Genomic DNA, 24,338 nt, shown 5'->3' with positions numbered 1-24,338 from the left:
CCTCCGGCAATGAGAAGGGACAGAGAGCCAGGCTTGGGGTTCAAGATAGGACTGGGATGGGGGAAAATCCCCCTTTTATGATCACGAGCAAAAGGCAGACTCGTTAGGGGAAGAAAAAAAAGAACATACATTTATTACAGACACTAACAACACATAACAGAGTAGGACAGTGAGAAGCATTGCCACATCTTGAGAACACCTTCCCCCCACCCCTCCCTTCTTCCCGGGCTCAGCTCTGCTCCCGATATCTCTACCTCCTCCCCCAGTGGCGCAGGGGCAGGGAATGGGGGGTGCAGTCAGCGCTGCCACTTCCTTCATCTTCGGTGAGGGGAGTGTCCGGAACTTGTTACCCCCTGCTCCATCGTGGTCCCCCTCTCACAGGAGACAGTCCTCCACAAACTTTCTCCGACATGAGTTCCTCCCATGGGCCGCAGCGTTCCCCACACTGCTCCGTCATGGGTCACTAACTTCCTCCGACTGGATTCCCTCCCACGGCTGCAGCCCTTCCCGAGCTGCTCCGGCGTGGGACTCCCCCGCATGCTGCAATCCTCCCAGCTCTGAATTACAGCAGCGGGGCTGCCTTTTCCCATGAGACCCCGGCCTTCTTCGGGCACAGCACCTTGATCAGACGAGCAGAAGCCACAGGCCATAAATCAATGTCTGCTCCACTGTAGATCTTCATGGGTGGCAGGGGGGGCCGGCCTGCCGTCTCACCACAGGATACAGGGGGGTCTCTGCTCCGGCACACCTCCCCCCTCCTTTCTTCCTGCGTTCCTCCACTGACCTTGGTGTTCATGCAGCTGCAGCAACTCCTCCTCACAAGTCCCACTGCCCGTCACCACGTCCCTTCTTAAATACGTTATCGCAGAGGCGCAGCTGACGGGCTCAATTTCCCAAACAGAAGTGGAGCTGATGTGGAGCTGGGGGAGCTTCGAGAAGCTTCTCACAGGGGGCCGCCCCGATAGCCCCCTCCCCTGCCACCAAAAAACTCCACCACTCACTCAAACCCAGGACAGGGGCAGCGGGGGAGTTTTGGGGTGAGTTTTACCCTGCAGGTCCCTGACACGACGGGTTCCCCCGCAGGAAGCAGGGCCGGGCCTGAGGGCACAGCGCTGCCGCGAGTGCGCCAACGGGTTGGGAACGGGGCCAGGGGGGCGTTCGCTGCAGCCCTGACAAAAATAATCCGGAAAGAGAAAAAAAATGACCAAAAAACCCCATACCTAACGCGGTAGACGAGATGCGTGCTGCCCCAGGCCGACAGCGCGCCGCTTAGCGCCTCCCCCCGCCCTAGGCCCCCGAGCGCCCGCCCCCCGCCCCTTTTGATTGGCTCTCATCCTGCCGCCCGTTTCCCTTCCCTCGGGCGGCTAGCCAATGGCGAGGCGAGACTCACAAGGCCACCGGGGCGGCATTTCCCGCCCGGATTTTCCCACTGGTGGAATTTTGCCATTGGCTGCCCGGTCCGTGTTGCCAGGTAGAACAGCCGCGGCGCTGCGATTGGCTGGAGGGTGTTGAGCTGGGGAAGGGAAAAGGGCGGGGCGGAGGGTGGAAAGCGCCTGGTTTTTTAGGTTTTGGTTTTTTTTTTTTTTTTTTTTTTTTTTCCGCCTCATCCTCCTCGCTTTCCCCCCCTGTCATTGGCCGAGGCGCCGGCCGGGCGGAATTTCTGATTGGCCAACGCGCGCTGTTGCTAGGCAGGTAAGGCGGCGGGAGGCGGAGTTCCCCCCCCCCCCCCCCCCCCCCCGCCTCACCCGATGAGTCGGCTCTGAGGGTTCAGTCAGTGCGAAGCGCCCGGACCTGCCGACATCGCCGGCTCGCCCGAGACCCTTCGCCCGCCGCCCCCGCCGGAGGAGCTGCCACCGCCCGCCTCCCCTCGCCCCTTTCCCCCCCAGCGCCATGGCTTCGGGATCCGAGTAAGTGCGGGCCGCCCGCCGGCAGGCCGAGGCCTAGGCGCCGCTGGGCCCGGGCCGGCCTAGCCCGCCTCACCTCGCCTCAGCGCGGCGGGCCCGATCCGCCGCCCCGTCCCGCTGAGAGGAGGCGGGGGCCGTGCGGCGAGGAGTATGGGCTGCTTCCCGCGCATCGCCGCCGCCCGCCTTATCTCCCCCACACCCCCCCCCCCTTCTCCCGGCCGGGCCTCCCTGGGAAGTGTCGAGTCATGGAGGAGGAGGGAGGCGGGGGGGGGGAGGCCGAGGTTTGGCCACGCCGGGCCTCCCCGCCGTGCCCCGGGGCCGTCCCGCCTCGGGTAGGCCTTAGCCAAGGAGGGCTTTGTCTTCCCGGCCCCGGAGCCGGCGGGGCAGCGAAGGGGGGAGAGGCACGTTCCGGTCTCCTCCTCGCAGCGGCCCTCGGGCCGGGGCTGGCGGGTGACTTGGCGTTAGCAGAGGCAGACATGTTGTGCCGGGGCCGGCCCCTGTGGTGGCTGAGGCAATCGGCTATATTTTCGTCTCCGGTGTCTTGCCTCACTCTGTTTTCAGTTCCAGGCTGAGGATCATCTTTCGTGCTCCTCAAAAGTGAGTTGAGTAATAGGGGCCTCTCTGCTCCCAGCCCACATGCGCAAGCCACTTTGTTGCCCCCCGAGAGGAGTGAAAATAGAACCTAAAGATAAATTTCGCAAATACAAGAACACTTGAAGTGACTTTTTGGCCTTGCCAGAGGCTCCTTCGGCCCCTTTAATTTCCTCTGTTCTTTTGGAACTCCTGAAATTTACACCTGCTTGGTCCAACTGAGTCAGTTCTAGCAAGGTGCGCCGAGAATTAAGTGTCTGTGGTAGAGCTTGTGGTGGAAGTGATGGTCTTGGGGCCACGTTTGGCAGCTGAGTGAGGTGAACAGTGTCTTTAAAAAGAAATTTTTACTTTAGTGAAGTTCTTACCATGCAGAAATCAACAAAAATTACTCTGCAACTGGAAAATAGTTACTTTTTAGTTGCCATTTTTGGGCCAGTGCTGCTGGCAGCCATCTTGCTGAATTGAGCCTTCGCACAGCAAGTAGCATTGCACGAGGTGAGAGTGCGGTTTCTGAAGAGATTCTTGTTTTCGTGTGCATACCTGTCTGAAACAGTGTTTGAGAAGCTGGCATCTCAAGCACGGATATGAACTCACTGCTTGGTTGTCATGTGCTGTTCCAGTAAGTGGCTGCAGTCATCGCATACCTCACTCGTTTGCTTCAATGGATAAAATATTTTACGGGCTTTTTTTTTTTTTTTTTTTTTTTTTTTTTAATACCTACCTGGGAAAAGCAGTTCAGTCTGTAACATGGATGTTCATTATGGTAAGAAACTGTCAGAAGTGAGTTCATGAAGATACTGATAAAAAGGCACACCGGTGGAAGACATGACTGCTTTCACTTTCATTGCTGCAGCTGGAATAATTTTGAGTCAGTGGCTTTGTGCTGTATTTTTAGCACAGACTTGCAGGAACAATTTATTTCCTTAGTTTAAGTAGAGCTTTGGAGGTTAGTAGTTGTTTTCAGAAGAATCACTAATTGACAGTTACTTTCTGCTCTTGTTCTTCATACCATCCACCATAATGCATAGCCTATAAGCATTATTACACGCTGAATGAGGGGAGCTCTGACACAGAGAAAAAGTGATGTAAGTTGTAAAAAGACCCTGCCCCACCTCTTCCCTGTGTCAGATGGGGCTATTGGACTGTTTATGGATAGAGAAAAGGGGTCTGAGGATGAGAATGGGGAACCCATTATTGCTGGTCTTTAAGGCTAGTAGATATTTGCTTCAATTTTGTTGATGTCTTGTGCTTTATATGCAAGTTTGACCATTAGCTGTGCTGGGGATTATGTCCTCACTTCTGGCCTCTGTCTAGGGGCAGGCTTGATGAAGGCTTTAAATTTTCTTTTAATTCCAAAACAGCTCTAAAGCTATGTTTTGTGTTCAGTTTATCTCTTTGTTGAGTCAGTGAAAGAAAGGAGTGAGAGGGAAAGTGTGTGAGGGAGCTGACAAAAGGGGTGAGTAGGGGAGATGATCTAGAGGATTTGCACCAGGCTCTTTCTGATGAGGAGCTTTAGAAATTACCTAGGTTAGCTGTCTGTCCTACCCCTTACTGAAGTTCACCAGCAGGCATACCAAAGTCGGCAGGAGAGAGCCCCCACCCATGCCTCAGGCTTTCCTGCTTAGTATTTTCAGTTCAGGCTCTCCTTCCCTGATGCAGATGTCTGGGATTGTCTGAGCATGGATGAGGTGCACAGATATATTTTGCTCTGTCATTTCAGTTACAGCAGGAGGAACTCCCAGGAGGGATACAATGAGGGCAAATGGTGATAATAATATTCTAAATTACTACTGAAAGATGGGTAGTGCTTGTCTCTCAAAGTCCTTACCCTTGCTTGTGGGAGAAATAACATCACTCTCCTGTGTAGCTGACATGTCATTTCGTAACACCTTTGTTTCTTTGTCTGCAGAACTGTCAGGTCAGATAACTGAAGCTGACCTCACAAATTTAGGCGCCTGCATGCTGTTTCTTGGAGACCTTTACTCCATTTTTAATACCTCCAAGCTTTTCGATTGCTTTAAGTGCAGTAATGTACTGACAACATTGATCCAGCTCTCACTTATGAAACTACAGACTCAGTTCTTCAGTACTAAAACTTTTTTCTCACATTCAGCAGAACAGAGTGGACCTCTTGTTGTGCTCTTCAGCACTGTGGTATGTCGGGAGCTATCTGAACTTTCTTTCCAGATTTATACAGCCTTTGGTTTATGGACAGTTTTGGTCCAAAAGCTTCCACTCGCTGTGCAGATCCTTTTCTGTTTATTTTTATCTTGTGTCCCAGACTGTTTAGACTTCACGGCAGTCTCTGCATCCCAAGGGACAGCCACTCAGTTTCAGTGACAGTTTAGATAGCCAAAGTCCAGCAGCAGTTTCTGATCAGAAGGCCTTGGGATCCACATATCATGTGCAGAGGGATATGAGTTACATTCACCCTTTGAACAGGATAAATAGGAGTATTGTTTGTTTCTGATGTCCCTTAGTTCAGGATTTAAAATCTAACTGCTAAATTAATTTCCAGTGGCCAGGAGCTAATTATGAGACAAGGTCCTGACAAGTGGGTGGTTGTTTTTATGCACTATTTAACCACAAGATGCTGCCTGGCCTGACAATATGTTGCTTCAGTTTTCTTATTGCTCTTTCAGTTTCCCTGGAAATCCCAGACTTTCTAGGACTCTACCAAGGCCATATTTTAGGTTGAACATGGAATTCATGAGCCCCTTCCAGAATGTATCCAGCAGCCTTCTACTGTCTGTCTGAGTTCAGAGAATGGATCTATAGCATGTCACATTGAAAGGGATGGATGTTGATGTCTTACCTCTTGCACTCTATAAAGAAGAGAGGAAAAAGGCAGCTTTCCCAGTGCTGGCAGTCCAGGAAAGACGTTTTTTACAGCTCCTTTTCTTCACTTAAAATAATGTTGTCTGTTATTTGCAACATGTTTCCTGTGCTACCAGGGCTTACACAAAGCTTGAAAACCTCTTGGAAATAAGCTGGCTGCCCTCATAGGCTTGCTTGGTGTTATTCCCCCTTTTATGTGTCAGAGAAAGGAGCCAGTACCACACAGCCTATCTTAGAAAAACCTCTGTCTTGAAGGGCAGAGAGACCTGGGGTAACATCACATTGTAGGTATGTCAGCCTTCTCTGATGGACTTTTTAAAAATGCAGCGAGTGTGCCAAGTGACGCGCTACAGCTACAGTCTGTGTTCGTGCTGTGTAGCTGCTTGCTCTGCCACTTCCACTCAGGGTTTGATTTCTTCTGGTTATTTTGTCCCTAAAGGAGCAAAATGGAGCCAAAGTGTATGGCCAACACCATTGTCCACAAAGCTGCGTACTCTTTGCCAGTGGTCACCACTTGCTTAGCACAAATGAAGACTTCATTTTCTGTGTCAGAATCAAACCAAACTCTACAAAGTTTTTGGTTCTGACCTTAGACGCCTGCACATCTGGAATACTTGGAGAAAGTAGTCAGGTGCCCTCCAAGGGAAGTTACAACAGTCCACTGCTGTTGTGGCTGGCTAATGTACTGCTTCCAAGAGCTCCTTGTGAATCAGTTGGTTCAAATTCATACTTCTTTTATAGAGTTGAATTACTTATTATATTAGATTTTGCAGGAAAACAGTCTGCCTTTTTTCCATTTCCTTGCTGTTTGATTTACTCCATTTTGTCAAGGTGAACAAATTATCTGTTGCATTTCTTGTGGCATAGTGGGCTAGAGCTGCGGAGGCTCCTGTGAAAATATTGTGGAAAGGTGCTTACATCTTGCCTGTGCCTGCCCCTCTCCTCTGCCCCCCCCCCCCCCCCCCCCCCCCAAAAAAAAAAGGAAACCCCATTTTTCATGAGCACTTGAATATTTCTACTGGCTTGCTAGGTTTAACTAATAGGCCTTGACAGGCTAAATTCTTACAACTCTTCCTGTCAGGGGAGCTGCAGCATTGTCCTTTAATTCCCCTATTTATCTGGGATTTGACACCAAATAGACTTGAACTTTTGTTTCGGTGGCAGTGGTTACATGTGATTTCAGATGAGTCTGACTAATTCTTTTAGGCAAAACATCTTACAGTCAGCAACATGTCACCGACCACTTCTTTTTATAGATAGCTTCATAGCTATTTCCATTTGAGGCTAGTAAAGTAGTTATATTTACTGACAGAAAACATTGTGCTTTGAACTCTTGCAGCTGGTGCTTGGGAAAAATGTTATTCATCTTACAAACAGGTGTAGTTTCTAAAAGAAAAGGAACCTGTAGAAGGTGGAGATGAAAACAGAGGAGTGGCTGGAGAAGGGGGAGCAGTATCACTCAGACTCATAACTTATGTTTTCTTCACCAGTTCTAAAGCAGATGACTTATCAACTGCTATTCTGAAGCAGAAGAACAGGCCCAATCGGTTGATTGTTGATGAAGCCATCAATGAAGACAACAGTGTTGTGTCACTGTCCCAGGTGCGTCATCTATAAAAGCAAAGCATTTAATGTGGTGATTTGCAAGCTGTTACTGTGTCTTAACTTGAAATGTGACTTTGTGACATGAACCTAAGTGTTTGTGTCAGAAGCTGCAGCTGTTGCAAGCAACAAAGAGTTGTCTTGTTTCCTGACACTATTTCATGATAAAATGTATTTTGATGCTCAATTTCTGGCATACAGTTGAGCTCGTGCACCTCTGGCTTCAGCATTAGGTCTTGACCAGCACAGTGGGAACCTCTATTCTTGTGGATTTAGTATCTTGCTTCCAAGGTTTAATTCTCCAGAGTCAAGTGACTCTCCTTCAAATGCTCGAATTCTTGTTTTGTCAGAAGCTTCTTCTAATGCTATTACTGTTTACAGGCAAAAATGGATGAATTGCAGCTGTTCAGAGGAGACACTGTTCTGCTAAAAGGAAAGAAGAGGAGAGAAGCAGTCTGCATTGTTCTGTCAGATGATACCTGCTCAGATGAGAAGATTCGCATGAATAGGGTTGTTCGCAACAACCTGAGAGTGCGCCTGGGTGACGTGATTAGGTGAGGACTCATTTGCTAACTGTTGCGTATCCTTGGGCTGCTGTCTGTGAATTGATTGAGTCAGTAGCAGGAGCAGGATCTGCAGGACGTACCCTTATGTCTTCCAGAGGAAGTCACAGAAATGTTTTCAAGTGTGTGTGTTACATCGGGGATCTCCATTTACTTTTGCCTGTGTTTCTGGCTGTTTCTGTATTCAGATTAATACTAAAAAATGATTCTAAGAATTCTCGAAGTCTCTTCAGGACCTTCACAAGCCCATCTCGTTATGTATCCTGCTGTTGTCACGGTTGTCTTCCCAAATTTACGTTGTCAGGTGAACTCAAAAATTTTTCGTCTCTAAATATTTAATGTCCACAGTGTTAACTATGGAAGGCATTAAGCAACATCGTAATTGATCTCATAGTATCTGAGCTGCCCTCTGGCAAAGAGAATTTAAAACCTGCTAGATATGAGTGACAGAAACATGAAGCAGTCAAATAGCAAGAATCAAAATCACTGAAGGATGTTTGTATTCTTATTTTTGTTACAAATTTCTAAAAAGTTAGAAATTATTGAAAAGTGTTGCAGTAATTTTGTTGTACAACACTTGCAGACAGTAGTGGAAAACCACTGGAGTATACATCTCAGCTTATGGGGGACAGGTTCCATTATGTGATGGGAGTGGAGGGGGGTGGCGCACGAGCATTTTTTTAACGTAAAAATGCTAGTTTGCAGGCTTGAATATGGGAAGGCTGACAGGTCCTTCTCCTGAGCATTGTCCTAGTCTGAAATATCCTGCATGTTCTGGGAAAATTGAAACCTGGTTTCTGACACTAGGCTTTCTGAAGTGATATCTGAAATAATCTTAAAATGCAAAATGTGTTTCGTACAAACTTTGCAGAGGAAAGAAATGAGGCTGTTCCACCTATCCCTGTACCACTAGAAGATGCAAGTTTTAAGCACTGTTGTAGTTGGAACAGAACAGGGCTTTGTTTCCCATCTGGGGATTTAAAATAAAAGGCTAATCCTAACTGTAACCTGTTGTATGGCTACTGTTGGAGTCGTTTCTAGTGTGACAGTTTGGCCTGTGCTCTCCCTTTCTCTGTTGGGACTATGTCTGTTGTGGTTCTTGGCCTCCCAGATGTGTTACCAATTGTCTTAGCTTCGTTGCAAGGGTCAGAGAACTTTCACAGCTCTTGCCCTCAGAGTTTTTCTTGCTGATCTTTAACTGCTTATTGTGTTACTTTCTGTGGCCTGGTTTCTGCTAAAATCCAGATTCATGTGCTAATCGCTTCCTGCTTGTGGTCTGTCAACTGTTTTCCTTCTGAGGCAGTCTGTCTTTTCCTTTACCCTTCTGCTCTGTCCTCTCTGTAAAGCATGTGGTAAAAGAATCTATTAAGAGTCTCGAGCAAAGTCGTGTATGAAATGTTGCATGCTCAGCTGCGCTTCTATGTAGGCTTTTCTTAGCCAGCAAAGCCAGGTTGGGCTTTCAGTCACAGCTTGGTACTCTGGGCTATTGCTACAGTAGGCTGTTGTCCTACACTGCAAAATAATAGCTGTAGTGTATTTATTTTAAAAGGGGGAAGGGGTCTTCAGACTTTAAGCTAAATGTCAACCTCCACAAAGTGGGACTGACAGACATCTGGCTGCAAGCTGGTTACCCCTGGTTGTTACTGTGAGAGCCCTTTTACAGAATCAAGGTTGCCAGCAACAGGAGCTCTGGTCTCTGCAGTAAGTTACAGAGAAGGATCAAAGAGCTTCCCTCAGCTCTCTTTACCTTGCAGCTGGTTCAGCAGTAGCTTGTTGTTGAAATGGAAGTTAGTTTGTGACTCTCACAGGTCTTTAAGCTACATTAGTAACTTGTGTGAGTGTGCCTTGGGGATGGTGAGGGGGTCTACAGAAGAGCAAGGGGGCAGGAAGAAAGTATGAACGTCCCCAGTGGTCTTGGATGGGGCTGGAAGGAGTGAAGGAAAGTGTGTATTGTGAAGAGTATCTCTTGATGGGCATGATTTTTCCCTTGTCAGCGTTGAAATGTTCTTGTGCAGGTAGGAAGTCTCGCCAGGACTTTGGTGGCTCCTTTCTGGCATTTGTACTGGCCTGGGAAGGGGCATCACCACCAGCATGATGTGGCTAACTGGAGTTTTCTTCTGTTGCAGCATCCAGCCTTGCCCAGATGTGAAATACGGCAAACGTATCCATGTGCTGCCAATTGATGACACAGTAGAAGGGATCACAGGGAATCTTTTTGAGGTCTATCTCAAGCCGTACTTCCTGGAAGCATACAGACCCATCAGGAAAGGTAGTAGTGCCTGTTGTTGAAGTCCTGATGGCAGTGAGTGTGAGCTAGTCCTGAGACTGAATAAAGAGAATTTATAGAAGCTTGCACAGATCTCTGCAAAGCATTAGACTGACCTCTATAGAGTGAGATTTTGCTGGTGTTGATTTAACTTCTCCTGATCTTCAGAAGAAAGGATGATTGCTGCTGCTGCTGACTGTCAAAGCAGCTTCATAGTTCTGCATTTTTTTTCCTGCATGAGATGGAAGAGTGTCAGAAAAGGCTCAGGTAGAACTCAGAAAAAAATCTCATTAAACTAAGTTGCTACCACTTGATGGGACTGGGGAGTTGCCTGCATATTAATCACTTGGTTTGTTATACCAGCTGGCACTCTGACTAAATTCTCTTTCAGAGTATTTAATTAACAACTGTGAGAGCCCATAGGAAACCAAATGCACTTTTGGAGTTGTGCTAGTAGCACTTCTGCTGGAACAAATAGTTCCTAATACACTGTAAACACAAGTTGAAGTTATCCAGCTTCTGTAGCCCAGTTTAGTCAGGAGTCATAGTGCATTATACATTATTCTGCTTCTGGAGACAACCAGTTGTAACTAGTAACAACAAGTTATAATAACTTCAGAATGAATTTTTATTACGTTAGAGCTTTTTTCCTGTTCTAGAAATGTTAAATTGAAACTGAATGGAAAAGAAATGTGATTCCTTGCCTTTCTTTTTTGTATTTAGGCACAGTATTCTTTTCTATTGTTTGCTGGTTTTGTTTGCTGTTTGTTACTGGATGAAATTTGAGAACGTTAACTGCTGCAGATCTAAATGGTGCTTGGGTAGTCACAGTACGTGCAGCTCTGGAGGTTAAAATGCAGAGTGGTGTTAAAAGTGCCAGCAGCGTATGCCTGTATAACCTACTTCCTTGTCCTGTGGGGCTGCTGGTGGTACAAAGGTTGACATTTGCAGACGTCTGTTGCAGCAGGGCACTAAAGTGTGGGGTTTTACAGGTGACATCTTCTTGGTGCGTGGAGGGATGCGTGCAGTGGAGTTCAAAGTGGTGGAGACAGATCCAAGTCCATACTGTATAGTGGCTCCGGACACAGTGATCCATTGTGAAGGAGAGCCCATCAAACGGGAGGTGAGCAGAATTGTGCCACATGGTTCTCCTACTGAATTCCCCCTGTCCAAAATCTGTTTCTGTGACAGGACTTGAGAGCAGCAGTGTTTGAGGTTCCTGTTCTGGCATTTTGTTTATTGAATGTAATGGTTGGGAACTCCAGTTTCAGGATGTGAGCTGCTGCTGAAGATGGTCAGAGAAATGTACTTCCAGTGTTCTTCCTTATATGCTAGTTCTTCCTTGTAAGATAGCACAAGTGTGTAGGTTTGCTGAAGGGATGTCGTAATTTGGCAGGAGCTGGTTTTGCATCTGCTTCCAGATACCTCATGCTGGACTTGTGTGTTTTTAATTTCAATGTTCCCTTGATTTATAGCAGGGAGAGCTTACAGTGTTGCTAAATTTCATGCCACATGAAAAGAAAGCAATTAGTGCTTTTCAGTGAGAAGTTTGAAATACTAAAATGGTTGACTTAAGAGACTGGGCATTTTTTTTTGTTTGTTTTTTTAAGGTGTCTAGCCTTGACTGTCCCAAGCTTGAGGCAGCCTGAGTGGCTTGTCTATCAGATCTTGGCCACCTTACTGTTACAGAGTAGGAAATCTCAGAGAAGAGCTAAGGTGTTTGCATACTTAATAAAGTAACTGTCCTTTTACTACCTTCAAATCAGGGTGAATGCTGGTTTGTAGTTAGCTGCCTTCTGAAAAATTCACCTCTATGTGACACTTGTGAGACTGTATCTGGGCACCCGATGAGTCCTGTTTGGGCTCTGTGGGACACAGCAGAGACGGATAGGAGAAAATTCAGCCAAGGTCACCAAGATGAGGAGCTGGAAGATAGAATGAATGAGGGGATGGGAGAGTAGGATGATGCAGCCCGGAGAAGGGAAGGCAAAGGAGCAGGTTTACTGGCACCTGCCTGATGGGAAGGGATAGATGACCCAGTTCTTCCACAAGTTGTGCCCAGGGACAGGAGTAGAGGCAGTGGCATAAGCTGGATCAAGGGAAATTCCCAGTAGTTACTAGGAAAAAGGTTTCCCACAGCACTGGAGCAGGGCCCAGAGAGGGCAGCAATCTCTGAACCTGGAGATCTTCAGTGCTTGGTAGGGCCAGACTCTGAGTGGCCTGCTTGAGGTAGTTGTTCCTGCTTGTGGAGCTTAGACTGTGCCCCTCTGAGATTCCAGGCTGTGTTGTTTTATTGTTTTGGTGTGGCCTAATGTTACAGATAACTAAGGTCATTAGAGATTTGGACAGCCACATGAATGGATGCTGTTGAACTATAGTGGAAGAGTAGAGTGTCTGTATCTTAACACTATCTGTTAATTTCCAGAAGGCAACACTGTGTCTGAGAACTGTGTGATAGCTAGAGTACATCAGATAGTCAGAGATATCACTAACAGTTTAAGGAGTAAGTATATTTTATACTGAACTTCATTGTCTATTGCTATCTTTTTTAGCCACGTTAGAGTGTCACAGAGCTTATTTTGTGCTAGAGTCTGTGGGTAACCCAGCAGCAGAGGCTGTGATTCAAGAGGGTGGGCTTCAGTGAAGTCTAGGTATGTACAGGCAATTCCGTTTGTGTCTCTTGGAAGATAGAGCTAAGAAATAATTGTAGAAGACATCAGGAAGACTTGAAAGTGAGAGTCTCAGGACAGCAAAGAAATGGCTAAGAGCAGAAACCCAGATTCCTGGCTTCTGTAGACTAGGAGTGGTTGTTGGAACTATTGTTTTCACTCAGATGTTTAATATGTTTCCTTCCAAATAGGATGAAGAGGAATCACTGAATGAAGTGGGCTACGATGACATTGGTGGCTGCCGGAAGCAACTGGCTCAAATCAAAGAGATGGTGGAACTTCCCCTCCGACACCCGGCGCTCTTCAAAGCCATAGGGGTGAAGGTGAGTCCCCATGTGCACCAGATGGATGAGTGGACTTGCCCTTGCAGATGACTTTTGACGTCAGAGGTTTATGAGGCATAGGTGGGAGGCATAAGTAATTTGTGGGGATTTTGTAATGCTGAGATTAGGAAGGTATTTCCTTACATGTTCTGGTTACAGATTAAAGTACTGGCAAGTTGTAAAGCGGAGTGATGCTTTGAATCAGTGCTATCTGTTACTGGCAAGGTTGTTCTTTGTGTGCCATGCAAAGTAGTAAGGGTGTTGATAGCACTGTTGGGATGACAGATGCTGCATGAGTTGGTGTCACAATTTTGGACTGGCTTTATCGAATACAGTTTCACTGTGAAGCTACTTAGGCATTCAGATACTAGCTTACCACCTAAGTTCTTTGCCTTTGTCCTCAGCCTCCACGTGGGATCCTGCTGTATGGTCCTCCTGGCACTGGTAAAACACTGATTGCCCGAGCAGTGGCCAATGAAACAGGGGCTTTCTTCTTCCTGATCAATGGTATGTTTTGTGGCTGCTTCAGCCCCATATCTTCTGTGTACTCTTTCATCCATCTTATAGTAATGAATGGTGTTTGTAAGGCTTGTAGAGCCACTTTGTCTCCCTGACATCCTTCCTTACCTCTTTCAAGTGTGTCTCTGGGGATGCTTAGAGGCTGTTTGTTTGAAAGCATCTGTAGTGGCACTTCCCTTAAGCCTGATTGTGTTGTATCAGCATGGTTGGAAGATAGCTTTGTGATGCAAGGACTTGGAGTCTGGGTGTTCATTTATGTTGGTGAGGGCAGAGCTGGGAGTGAAGTACTGATTAGTTTGAGCATACCGGTACAGGACACTTGTTTGTGTTGCTGCCTCCGTGTTCCATTCAGAAAAGAAGCTGGTCTGCTGTGGATTTCTCTTTCTCCTCAAGTAAAGCACAAGACCTGTTTTGTTTCACATAACATTAATTGGGAGGAACTTTCCTGAAAGCTATAATGAGTACCTTGGGACTTAGCTACAAGTGACAGAACCTCCTGTTGATAACCGTCATCTGTAGCTGTTAATATGATTACTGGTTTATGCCCAGTAAGGACCGAATTCTGAATTTTCCTCACTGCTTTTTGGTCTCATTTTACAGTCAGTGCTGGAATAACTGAACATTTTTAACTTGGGAAGTGCTGCTTTCCTGATTTAAATCACATAGACCAATGAAGGCAATAGGAAAGGAGTGTATAGCACAGTATAGCAGTGACCAGCAGTAGGCTTTGTATTTCAAGATATCAGATGTAAATGGGCTGGTTTTAACCATATGTCACCCTTGTCATATACTTCCTAACGTGTGTGGAAGCTGTCACTGAATGCTAATGAGCCAGCCGTTCCTTTAGACACTTGTACGTCTATTGCATAATAAAAATAACATTTGTCAGGGTTAGTAGTGCGTTCTCTGCCTGCTGGTCCCAAGCTTGGAGCTGCAGGCAGCGTTGCAGACAGAGTTGGTATGAACTGGTGAGGTATCTGTAATGAAACACTTTTAGTACCTCCCTGCACCAGTGACTGCAGCTGGTGTGCTTCAGTCAGCTGGCATCTTTGCATTCCTGAGGCTCAGGTTGTTTTCTTTGGATCTTTTAGAAACATACTTTCTCTTCACTGCCACTCCCATCAGCATGATGGAAAAAATCTGTAAAACCAGAATAAATCTGTAAGCTTTCACTAAGTAAGGTTCAGCAATTGTAGGAGACCTCAGGGGAATGCTGTCCTTCCTCCTGGGATAGATGTGCTTCACATTTTTTATGTATTTATTTATTCCTTGAGAGGGGATGGGGTTTGGGTTTTTGGTTTTGTTTTGTTGGGTTTTTTTTAAACTCATTTATAGGATCTTGCAGAGGTAAATGTATACCTGTGTATGTAAGCTGAGGGCAGCTTCGGTACCTTAGAGCTTTTTCCTTCCCTACCCTGATAATTCATCACCATATAATTTGATTGCTTCTCTTGCAAGCTAGGACTGGCATTAACAGTGTGTGGTGGCACATTACAGAGAAGTTCACCAGGTGTGAAATAGGGTAAAGAGGCAGCTAAAGGTAGCTCACTGACTAGTGCTCATTCTGTTAGAGTAAATTGAAAACACCAGAATAATGATGGAAAATAATTCTGCATGCTGTTCTTGCCCGTTCAGCTTCAAATTTAGTGAACTCAGTTGATAGTATTTGCTTTGGCTTGAAATATAGATTGCCCCATGTGAGCATTGTACAAAAAAACCTCAGCTGCATGTCTTGGGGCTAGCTGCCTCTCTTCTGAATGCCACAGTGCCACTGTTTTTCAGGTCCCGAGATCATGAGCAAGCTGGCTGGTGAGTCTGAGAGCAACCTGAGGAAAGCCTTTGAAGAAGCAGAGAAGAACGCTCCTGCCATCATCTTCATTGATGAACTGGATGCCATTGCTCCTAAGAGAGAGAAGGTAAAGAAAGCTTGTAGGAGGTAATGAAGTATATCCTTTTTGGTAGCAGCTGACATGAATATCTCTTATTTGGTGACAGAGTAAAGTAGTATTTAACTTAACACCTGATTTCAGCTGGACATGAGAAGAATCAGATATAGTTCATGATGTTTCTTAGCAGCCTGTGGCTGTCATATCTGTCTGCTCTGGCGTAGTACTAGCTCCTGTGCTGTGTTGTAGAGCTTTTGGGCTAACCACTGCTTTCTCTCCCCATAGACACATGGAGAGGTGGAACGTCGCATCGTGTCTCAGCTGTTGACTCTTATGGACGGACTGAAACAGAGAGCGCACGTGATTGTTATGGCAGCTACCAACAGACCAAACAGCATTGACCCAGCACTCAGGCGATTTGGTAACCACCACTGCAATCTCTTTCTTGGGTATCACATACCTTGTTACAGGCTGTGCTTCACGGGCCTTTGAAGGATTGATCAGAAACTAATACTAAACATAATCTGTGTGCCATAAACTATTGACTTGTCTCCAGCTGTTTATTTGAAATTAATTTCTAGGCTTTGAGCCTTTGGTATCATTTTCTGTGTCATATTAGGTTAGAACTTGTAGAAATAAAAAAATATTTGGAGGCTAACATACCCTTCCACTTCAGTTAGTTGAAGCTGTTCCAGGACACACTGAAGGAGTAAATGCTTAAGGTGATGTTCATGCCTTAGGTTGCAGAAGGCTTTGAATTGTCTGATTTCTCTTTCTTTTATTGATGAGAAGTCTGGTTGTTTCTGAGATTCAGGGTTTTGAAACTTTGCATTGTGAATGAATGTCTGGTGTATGACCAGCTGGTGAAGTCTGTAACAGCAAACCAAGTGTGCAGTGGAAGACGGACTATTAAATGCACATTGAGCCATTTGAATGCACAGCTATGGCTAGAGGAAGATTATTGGTGTGTATACCCTAATTAATATTACAATAATACCTAGGTTTCCTGCCTCTCTAGACACTGGGCCTGTTCATGTCTTTCACTATTGTGTACTGCTGTGAAAGTTCTGAAAAATTAAATCTCGGTATTTGTGGACCCTTGTGATGAGGACACAAAGGTAGAAATTAACACAAATGTCCCATGGTATGTTGGTTTGGGGAAGCATATTTTCCTAATTATGAGGCTTAGAAAAAGTTACTAAACCATCAATCCTCTGTGTCATATAATCTTGAACTCTAGTTAATACAGTAGTCTCCCTAAACGGTTAAGCCTTTCCTCCTTTTCTGATCTGACTGCTACTGTGCGGATAGATGCTGCAGAGAAACCCAAAGCTCTGGCATTTTCTGAAATTGTATGTGTTTGTGGCTTGTCATCATGTTATTCAGTCAGAGGAAGGCAGCAACTGCAGCTCTTCTACTTTGCAGAATCAGCAGCTCAACATATGTTTTGCACTCCCCAGGTCGTTTTGACAGAGAGGTAGATATCGGTATCCCAGATGCCACTGGGCGCCTGGAGATCCTGCAGATCCACACAAAAAATATGAAACTGGCTGATGATGTGGATCTGGAACAGGTGAGTTGCACGCTGTTAGGAAAGCTTGTCTCTGCAGACAAATGTCCCTGATGCTCTGTTCTGTAGTGGAAGAGTTGTTAAGGCTTGATTGCGTAACTGTAGTTGCTCATTTAGGACAGCATGAAACTGGTTGAATGTGTGATCTCTGGGCTTACTTATAACTAGTTTACCAGTGACCAAAAATCCTCACTCACTAGTTAAAAATGGCCTGGCTAAGTGAAACAAGTGTTTATCAGTCCAGTGTGGAAGTGCTTTGCCACTGTCCTCCTGGGTTTGTTTGCTGTGGCATTTTCTTTAAAAAGTAAAACAAGCCAGAAACAGCTTACACAGAGCTGGGTGAACATTGTGGTGACACTGGACACCACGTGTAAACTGGATGGTTCCTGTAATCTCTGTCCAAAATGAAGAACTGCAGTCCCCAGGGTTATCTTTCTGCACACCATCTGAATTCCAGTTGCAGCTTTGATCTCAGGTATGAGGTGGAACAGCAGTGTCTTAGCTGATGAAATACATGGTAGCACTTGTCTTGAATCTACGGCAAAGCACCAATGTTGCTGTCCTCCAGAGCTTTGTTGCACTTACCCGTGAGTGCCCAGAGCATGCACTGCCCTTGCAGAGCGCATGCTTGTATCCCTGTGAGTCATAGTCAGTGCTTTGCTTTCAGGTGGCAAACGAGACCCATGGCCATGTTGGTGCTGACTTGGCTGCTCTTTGCTCAGAAGCTGCTCTTCAGGCTATCAGAAAGAAGATGGATCTCATAGACCTAGAAGATGAAACCATTGATGCTGAAGTGATGAACTCATTGGCTGTGACCATGGATGACTTCAGGGTAATGCAGGAGTGCCCCTCTTTCTTTTGGGTGCAATGTGTAATTGCTTATCTGAAGCAAGTGAACATAATGTGTTAGAATTCATATAATGACATTTCTTCTAACAATAGTGGGCTCTGAGCCAGAGCAACCCTTCTGCTCTTCGGGAGACTGTGGTGGAGGTGCCACAAGTTACCTGGGAAGATATTGGTGGCCTAGAAGATGTAAAGAGAGAACTCCAGGAGCTCGTACAGGTAAGGGTTTCCAACAGATTTTTTGCCTAGTCAGCTTGAAAAATAATAATAAAATCCAGAACTCCTCCAGATTCCCATTTGGGCTGTGAACAAAGTAAACACAGAGGTTTTATGGTGTTTGCTTGTAACGGACTAAAAATAGCATGCTGTTCCATCTTAATGAACTCGGAGGGGAAGGTGCTGGGCAGCAGCATCAGGCTTTCCTTTGCTGAGTCTGCAGTGTCATCTCGGCTGGGTGTTATGGTACATGCAGGAACAGCAGCAGTAGGACCACTGCTGAGAATCCTCTTAAGTGGTGGCTGAGAGGTGGTGGCCTCTTAGGTGGATGGGGATTCTCATACAGAGAGCCTCCGAAGGGCTTCCCATCAGCATTAGCACAGGGACAGGTGAGAAGTAATTGTGAAGCCTTCGACAAAGGGAACGGCTGGGACAAAAAGTCATGAATGGTCTGTGGAAACTCCTGGTGGCTGCATTGGTATCGTTTGGGTTTGCTACATTTCTGCTTTCAGTTGGCAGTGTAGAAGCATCCTGTCTGTGAATAAAAGAACCTCATTTTCAATCTAATTTTCTGATGTTAAAATCATCACCTATCTCTGACCTCATTGCTGAGGATAAATGCTCACATCAAATACCTTGCCTGTCTCTGGAGAGCAGAGCGAATAGGTTAGATAATGAGCTGTTCCCTTTTGTTTCTGCAGGGCAGAGTGAATTTGGGGTTAAGTGTGCTGGAAAACTACCTGAACTAGTACTTAGTTCTCAGAGGTAAATAGGTTATTTAAGGCAACTTTACAGTTTAGCCATCATGCTTTTCAAACCAGTGTCCATTTAAAAATCCTAGTGGCGCTGAGCAGGCAGGATCTTGCATCTAGCCCACCAGAAATCTTGGGTAGTATTTCTGGTAGGAGGAGGAACAAAACTGATGTAGAGAAGGATGTCCCTGCCTGTGGCAGACGGGTTGGACTGGATGACCTCTGAAGGTCCCTTCCACCCAAACCATTCCATGATTCTAAGGTACAGGCCTGTTCTGGCTCATCACAAGAGGTGTGTGTCTGTGTGTGTGTGTGTGTTTTCTCCTTCAGTATCCTGTGGAGCACCCAGACAAGTTCCTCAAATTTGGTATGACCCCATCAAAAGGGGTTCTGTTCTATGGTCCACCTGGTTGTGGTAAGACGCTGCTGGCCAAAGCCATTGCCAATGAATGCCAGGCAAACTTCATTTCCATCAAGGGGCCGGAATTGCTTACCATGTGGTTTGGCGAGTCTGAAGCCAACGTGCGTGAGATCTTTGACAAGGTAAGTGTTTCTTCTACTTCCCGTGTTACTTGCTGAGGTACCCCCACAACTTTTTCCACTGCATCTGTCTTATTGGCCTGTCTTGTTTGCCTCTTTTGTGTTTTCCCCACTTACACCGAGAGTAGGGGCTGTTGTCCTGATGGAAATTAATTATTAAACTAATTCCTGGTGGGAATTAATCCTCTTCAGCAACATAGCTATTCAAACTGTTTCCTCTGGCTGCAGTTTGCATCTGTTGTTAAAGGGTGATAAATGCCCAGTGCCTTAGCAGTGAGGCTAGCGTTAGGATGGCATAGATAACCCTCCACATCCATGGAAACTTACCTTGGCACCTCATTATCTGTCACCATCTACAGATTTTCAAAATATCCTGTGAGTTCTTGTCCTGCAGTACACATGGCTTTAGAAAGGAGCTCACTCCTATTGCCCAGTTGCCCCATAGATAGTGTTGCCTCCTGTCCCAGAAGGTATCTGCACGTATTATCCTGAGAATCTTCACTCTTGTGGTCAGGGAAGTGCTGGTAGAACAGAGTTGAACAGAATGAAAGAGTAAAGTTTAGGTTGGGAGGGAACTTCAGAGGCCATTCGATCGTGTTGCTCAGAGCCTTGTATTCTGAACATGGGCTAAAGGTGGAGAATCCCTGACCTCTCTGGGTCTGTGTGCTAGTCTTTGAGCTCTCTCACTGTGAAGAATTTTTTTTTTCCTAATTTCTAACTGAAATTTTCTTTGCAACCAATTGTGCCTATGGTCTTTCATCCTTTCACTGCACACCTTGAAGAAAGATCTGGCTCCCTTTTCCCTATAACTACCCATTAGGTAGCTGAAGACAACGATTGGATTTCCCCCCTCTGTTGGAAATATCTCACCTAGTGATACTTGAGTGCCTAAATAACCAGTTGACGTCCCCAGGTCTTGCAGGGAGAGTCCTAGTCCAGGCAAGTTGGCTCCAGCTTTTCCTGTAGGCTTTGGAGTTACCACCCTTCTGCCTGGTTCACGATGCTCCCATCTTTGGGGAAATTCAGCATGTTGTTCAGGAGAATTTAACTGAGGGTTTGTGTGGCAGGAGACTGTTCTGAAGCAGCTCCTCCGAGCTCTCCTTGCAGCTTGCCACTCCTCTGAGCTGCTTTAATGATAGGGCAGGTTCAGTGTGAAATCAGCATGTTCCTCACCAGGTGTATTAACATGGGCTCATTGTTCCCATTTGCTTTTTGCAGGCCCGCCAGGCAGCCCCTTGTGTGCTCTTCTTTGATGAGCTGGACTCCATCGCAAAGGCTCGAGGTGGGAATATTGGAGATGGTGGTGGTGCTGCAGACCGCGTCATCAACCAGATCCTGACAGAGATGGACGGCATGTCCACTAAGAAGAATGTCTTCATCATTGGTGCCACCAACAGGCCAGACATCATTGACCCAGCCATCCTGCGCCCCGGCCGCCTGGATCAACTCATCTACATCCCCCTGCCTGACGAGAAGTCTCGGGTTGCTATTCTTAAGGCCAATCTGAGGAAATCACCGGTTGCCAAGGTAGGATCCGCACCCTGACCGCTTCCGACTTGGGTTTGCTGTGTGCTGCGTGTGCTCCTCACGAGCTGGGGACGGAGCAGAGGGCTGGTGGCTGCTCCACACGGTACAGAGCTGGGAAGCCCTGAAGGGTGGAAATGAAGAGGTAGGGGGAAGATTGAGCTCTGAGGCTAGGTGTTGGGGTATAAGCACGGCAGGTCTTTGTCACATAGTGGAGTCCTGCCCACAGTGTGGGAACAGGAAGGCTTGTTTTGGCAAGATGGAAAAGGTTCTTGTACTATGAAATAAAAGTTAATGTAGAACACGGGTGAGAAATGGAAATTGAAGACGGACCATTGGCAGTTAATTGTTGCTGAACTCTTTCATAAGCAAGAGCTATGTCCCTTGCCTGGGGAGCAGGCAATAATGCAATGGATAGTTAATAAGAGAAAAGCAGATGTCAGGTAAGAGCTCAAGCTTTTTTATGCGAAGCTTACCTTCTTAGGTTCTGTTGAGAAGGAAAGCTTCAGAAGAAGTTGCAGTACTACCCCCTCAGTTGAAGGGAAAGAGAAGGAAGGAGGTTGGTTGTCTTGGTCTGCCTGGGCTCCATCTCCATTTCCAGTCTGACAGCATTTTGTTTGACTCCTGACACTGAGACCTCAGTAAATCCTATCCTAAATCCATAAGTGCAGAGGCATTTACACCTGTTTTGTGGCTTCTTGGTGGGTGTGTGGGGAGCATGGCCTATCTTCCTGCGTGGCTAACTTTTCCCAAAACCAAGAACTTCAACAGCTGATCTTTCGAAAATTGGCCAGAGTTAAGGCAGCATCTTGATACCATGGGATCTGAAGATACCTCTCTGTCACTCTGTCACCTGAGGATGTAAAGTGCTAAGGAGAGACCTCTCTTGCTTTTTTTTTTTTTTTTTTTGCTAGGATGTCGACCTGGATTTCCTGGCTAAGATGACCAATGGCTTTTCGGGGGCGGACTTGACAGAAATATGCCAACGTGCCTGCAAACTGGCCATCCGCGAGTCCATCGAGAGTGAGATCAAGCGAGAGCGTGAGAGACAGACCAACCCTTCTGCCATGGTGAGTGGGGTGCACTGAGCTTTCCCCACGCACGTCTGTGAGACCTCATGTGTCCCCCCTCTCTAATCCTGGGCTGGGGACAAATGGGCGCGCTCACAGGGCACGGAGGTGGAGTGCTTTGTTCTCATCTTGTGGGAGGTTGAGGCCCTCCCGGGGTGCCTCATGGTCAGCGTTGCTCGGAAGGCTCCTGCTGCCACCCTGACTGCCGGTCTGCTGCAGCATCACTCTCCAGCCCCTACCTTGGTGGGTTTGGAGCATCCTGGCCTGGAGGGAGGCTGCGGGCGGCTGTCGGGCCACAGAGATGGGGCACGCAGCTCACCTGGGCCCTCTGTCTCGCTGCAGGAAGTGGAGGAGGACGACCCGGTTCCCGAGATCCGCAGGGATCACTTTGAGGAGGCAATGCGCTTCGCTCGCCGCTCCGTCAGTGACAACGACATCAGGAAATACGAGATGTTTGCACAGACTCTACAGCAGAGCCGTGGTTTTGGCAGCTTCAGGTAACTGGGGGGGGAGTAGGGGAAGCACAGCCCCAGAGCAGAGCACCAAGGCAGCTTTCTGCTGGATTCGGGGTAACAAACCCCTCTTCCCCGACACTTTCCCAGCGTGTAACAGCAGCAAGTACACAGTGTGGTGGATGTAGGCTGTGTAGGTCAGTTGTAGCTGCTCTGTTAGTGCTCCTCAAGTCCATCAAGCCTTTTTCCTTTAACACAAGTGGCAGCCATGTGAGCCTTTTGCATGATTCTGCCCTAAGGCTTCATCCCGTTTCTCCTGCCTGTCCTACTTGGCGGTGTTGGCGTGGAGGGAGGGGATTGTACTGACCTGTGAAGAGGTTTTTGAACAGTGTTTCTTTTCTTCCCCTTTTCACTGTTGCACGCAGGTTCCCGTCGGGTAACCAGGGCGGCGCCGGTCCGAGCCAAGGCACAGGAGGTGGCAGCGGTGGCAACGTGTACAGTGAAGACAATGATGATGATCTCTATGGTTAACTTGCTGTCCTCAGTGGACCAAACTCCAAATCAGGTCACGTTGTACAGGGAAAAATCCAATGTTCAATGAACTCTTGGCTTCTTCATTCCTCAGTCAGAACAGTGTAGCTGCACGTCAGACTTTGTACAGGGAATGTTTTCTGCAAACACAAATCCAGACCGTTGTTCAGTTGGGAGGCAGACAGGGAATTAACAAGGAGGGGAACCGACTTAATTTCTGAGAAATTTCTGTTCTAGTTTATGTGGCAGAATCAGCAGCTTTAGCAAAGGGTACAACGCTAGCCTGTATAAAAAAAAAAAAAAAAAAAAAAAAAAAAAAGACCCACGACAGAAAAACAAACACCAAAAAAAAATAAAAAATTCCCCAAAACTCTAGCCAGCCCCCAGCCATTCCTTTGTCTGGTGCTGGCAGCGTCTGTAAACCAGTGTCGGGTGCTGTCCGAGCACTCCTCGCTCCAGTGGAGTCCATCTGTGCGTGTGCTTCCTTGCGTACGGGGTTGCTCTTTGTTCTTAACACCTCTTAGCTCACGTTAATGGAGAAAAATTGGTTTGGCACTGGCTCTCCCCTGCCCTGGCGTGTCAGGAAGCACTGAGTAAGAGCCTGGCAGCAGGTATTTGGTGTTGCTTCTCGGATGCTGGCCCTGAGCTGTCCAATCTCCTGCTGCTTTGTCTCGTCTGCAGCAAAGGACTTCAGCCATCCCTGCCTGAAGGCAGGCAGGAGGGGGCCCTTGGGCTGTCGCTGGGGTCTGTGGTGCAGCGTGGCACTGCTACGGTTAGGGAAGAGGGGAGGGAAGTTCAGCCCATCTCCTGGGGTTTCTCAGTGACAGTCCTGGATCTCTGGTGACCGCTGGCCCTGTGTTGTGCCCCAAACTCAGTAGTTGGGTTCTGATGATGGTTGTTCTCCCTTCCTTTCCACTTCTGCCTCGCTGCCTTGCTCCTTGGTTTATTTTCCCTTTCCTCTGTGCTGCTGCTGCGCTTTGTTTCATGTGAGAGAAGCCCTGGGTCTGGTCCTGTCATGCACACAGGAGTGGGATGGCAGGCTGGATACAGCCCCTGAGCCCACTGGGGGAGCCTGTTTTGGACAGTGGCTGTGTGCTGTCAGCTTTTAGCGGGGTGCAGGAACTGAGGGTTTCTTCAAAGAGAAATGCTCTTTGCAAAAATTTGCAAAAATGCAGATTTTGTGGCAGAAGGTTGCTCCAGGCCTTTGGGGCTGAGCCATGAGGGAGAGGACAATCTTTTCCCCGCCACCCCCTGCCCCCCCCGAAGTTACGTGGCGCCTGGACAGGGGGAATTTCTGCCCCGAAGCCTGGCAGATCTTTGAAGGGTGCCGTCAAACCAGCTAGATTTGAGGGGAGTCTCAAAATGGCAGGAGGACGGGACTGTCCAGGAGAGGGGGCTCGTGCGCTGCAGTGGGGAGAAAGGCGCTGAAATTGGGAACGCTGTGTTTAAATAGCACAACCTCCTGCTGGGGTAGGAGGCTGCGCAGGCCCCGGGGGAGAGGGGGCAGCTCAGGTGCGGCTCTGTCCTACTTGAGAGCGCTCTGGCCCTGTCCTCATGCCACCTCTGTTAGCGAGAGTGCTGCTGCTTGATTCTGCAGGGGCCCTGGCCATCGCCTCCCGCTCTGGCAGCAGGGCTGAGGACGGGAGGGTTGGTGCTTCCCCTGCCCCACACCAGCC

The 24,338-nt window shown here is 47.3% G+C and overlaps 1 protein-coding gene across 1 annotated transcript; it reads left to right on the top strand.

Annotated features, from left to right (window-relative positions):
• The first annotated feature begins 1,734 nt into the window (after positions 1-1,734).
• Positions 1,735-22,988, top strand: LOC104362504 (valosin containing protein). Its single transcript, XM_042804578.1, has 17 exons — positions 1,735-1,907; positions 6,824-6,935; positions 7,317-7,489; positions 9,625-9,767; positions 10,757-10,887; positions 12,625-12,756; positions 13,161-13,263; positions 15,058-15,191; positions 15,447-15,582; positions 16,622-16,734; positions 17,399-17,563; positions 17,674-17,796; positions 18,876-19,088; positions 20,304-20,612; positions 21,524-21,679; positions 22,022-22,176; positions 22,557-22,988. Exons 1-17 carry the CDS (start codon positions 1,891-1,893, stop codon positions 22,660-22,662), a joined length of 2,421 nt encoding a protein of 806 aa, XP_042660512.1. The 5' UTR covers positions 1,735-1,890; the 3' UTR covers positions 22,663-22,988.
• Positions 22,989-24,338: the final 1,350 nt, after the last annotated feature.

Source organism: Tyto alba, unplaced genomic scaffold (genome assembly GCF_018691265.1).
Source record: "Tyto alba isolate M040663 unplaced genomic scaffold, T.alba_DEE_v4.0 Super-Scaffold_42, whole genome shotgun sequence".
In the NCBI taxonomy this organism is placed as follows: domain Eukaryota; kingdom Metazoa; phylum Chordata; class Aves; order Strigiformes; family Tytonidae; genus Tyto; species Tyto alba.
Note: the sequence above shows the minus strand (reverse complement) of the source record. Positions and strands in the feature narration are given on the sequence as shown.

Coding starts and splice junctions, on each gene's coding strand:
- LOC104362504 (XM_042804578.1), top strand. Junction 10,888..12,624: donor GAGAGCCCATCAAACGGGAG/GTGAGCAGAATT, acceptor CCTTCCAAATAG/GATGAAGAGGAATCACTGAA. Junction 17,797..18,875: donor AACTCCAGGAGCTCGTACAG/GTAAGGGTTTCC, acceptor TTTCTCCTTCAG/TATCCTGTGGAGCACCCAGA.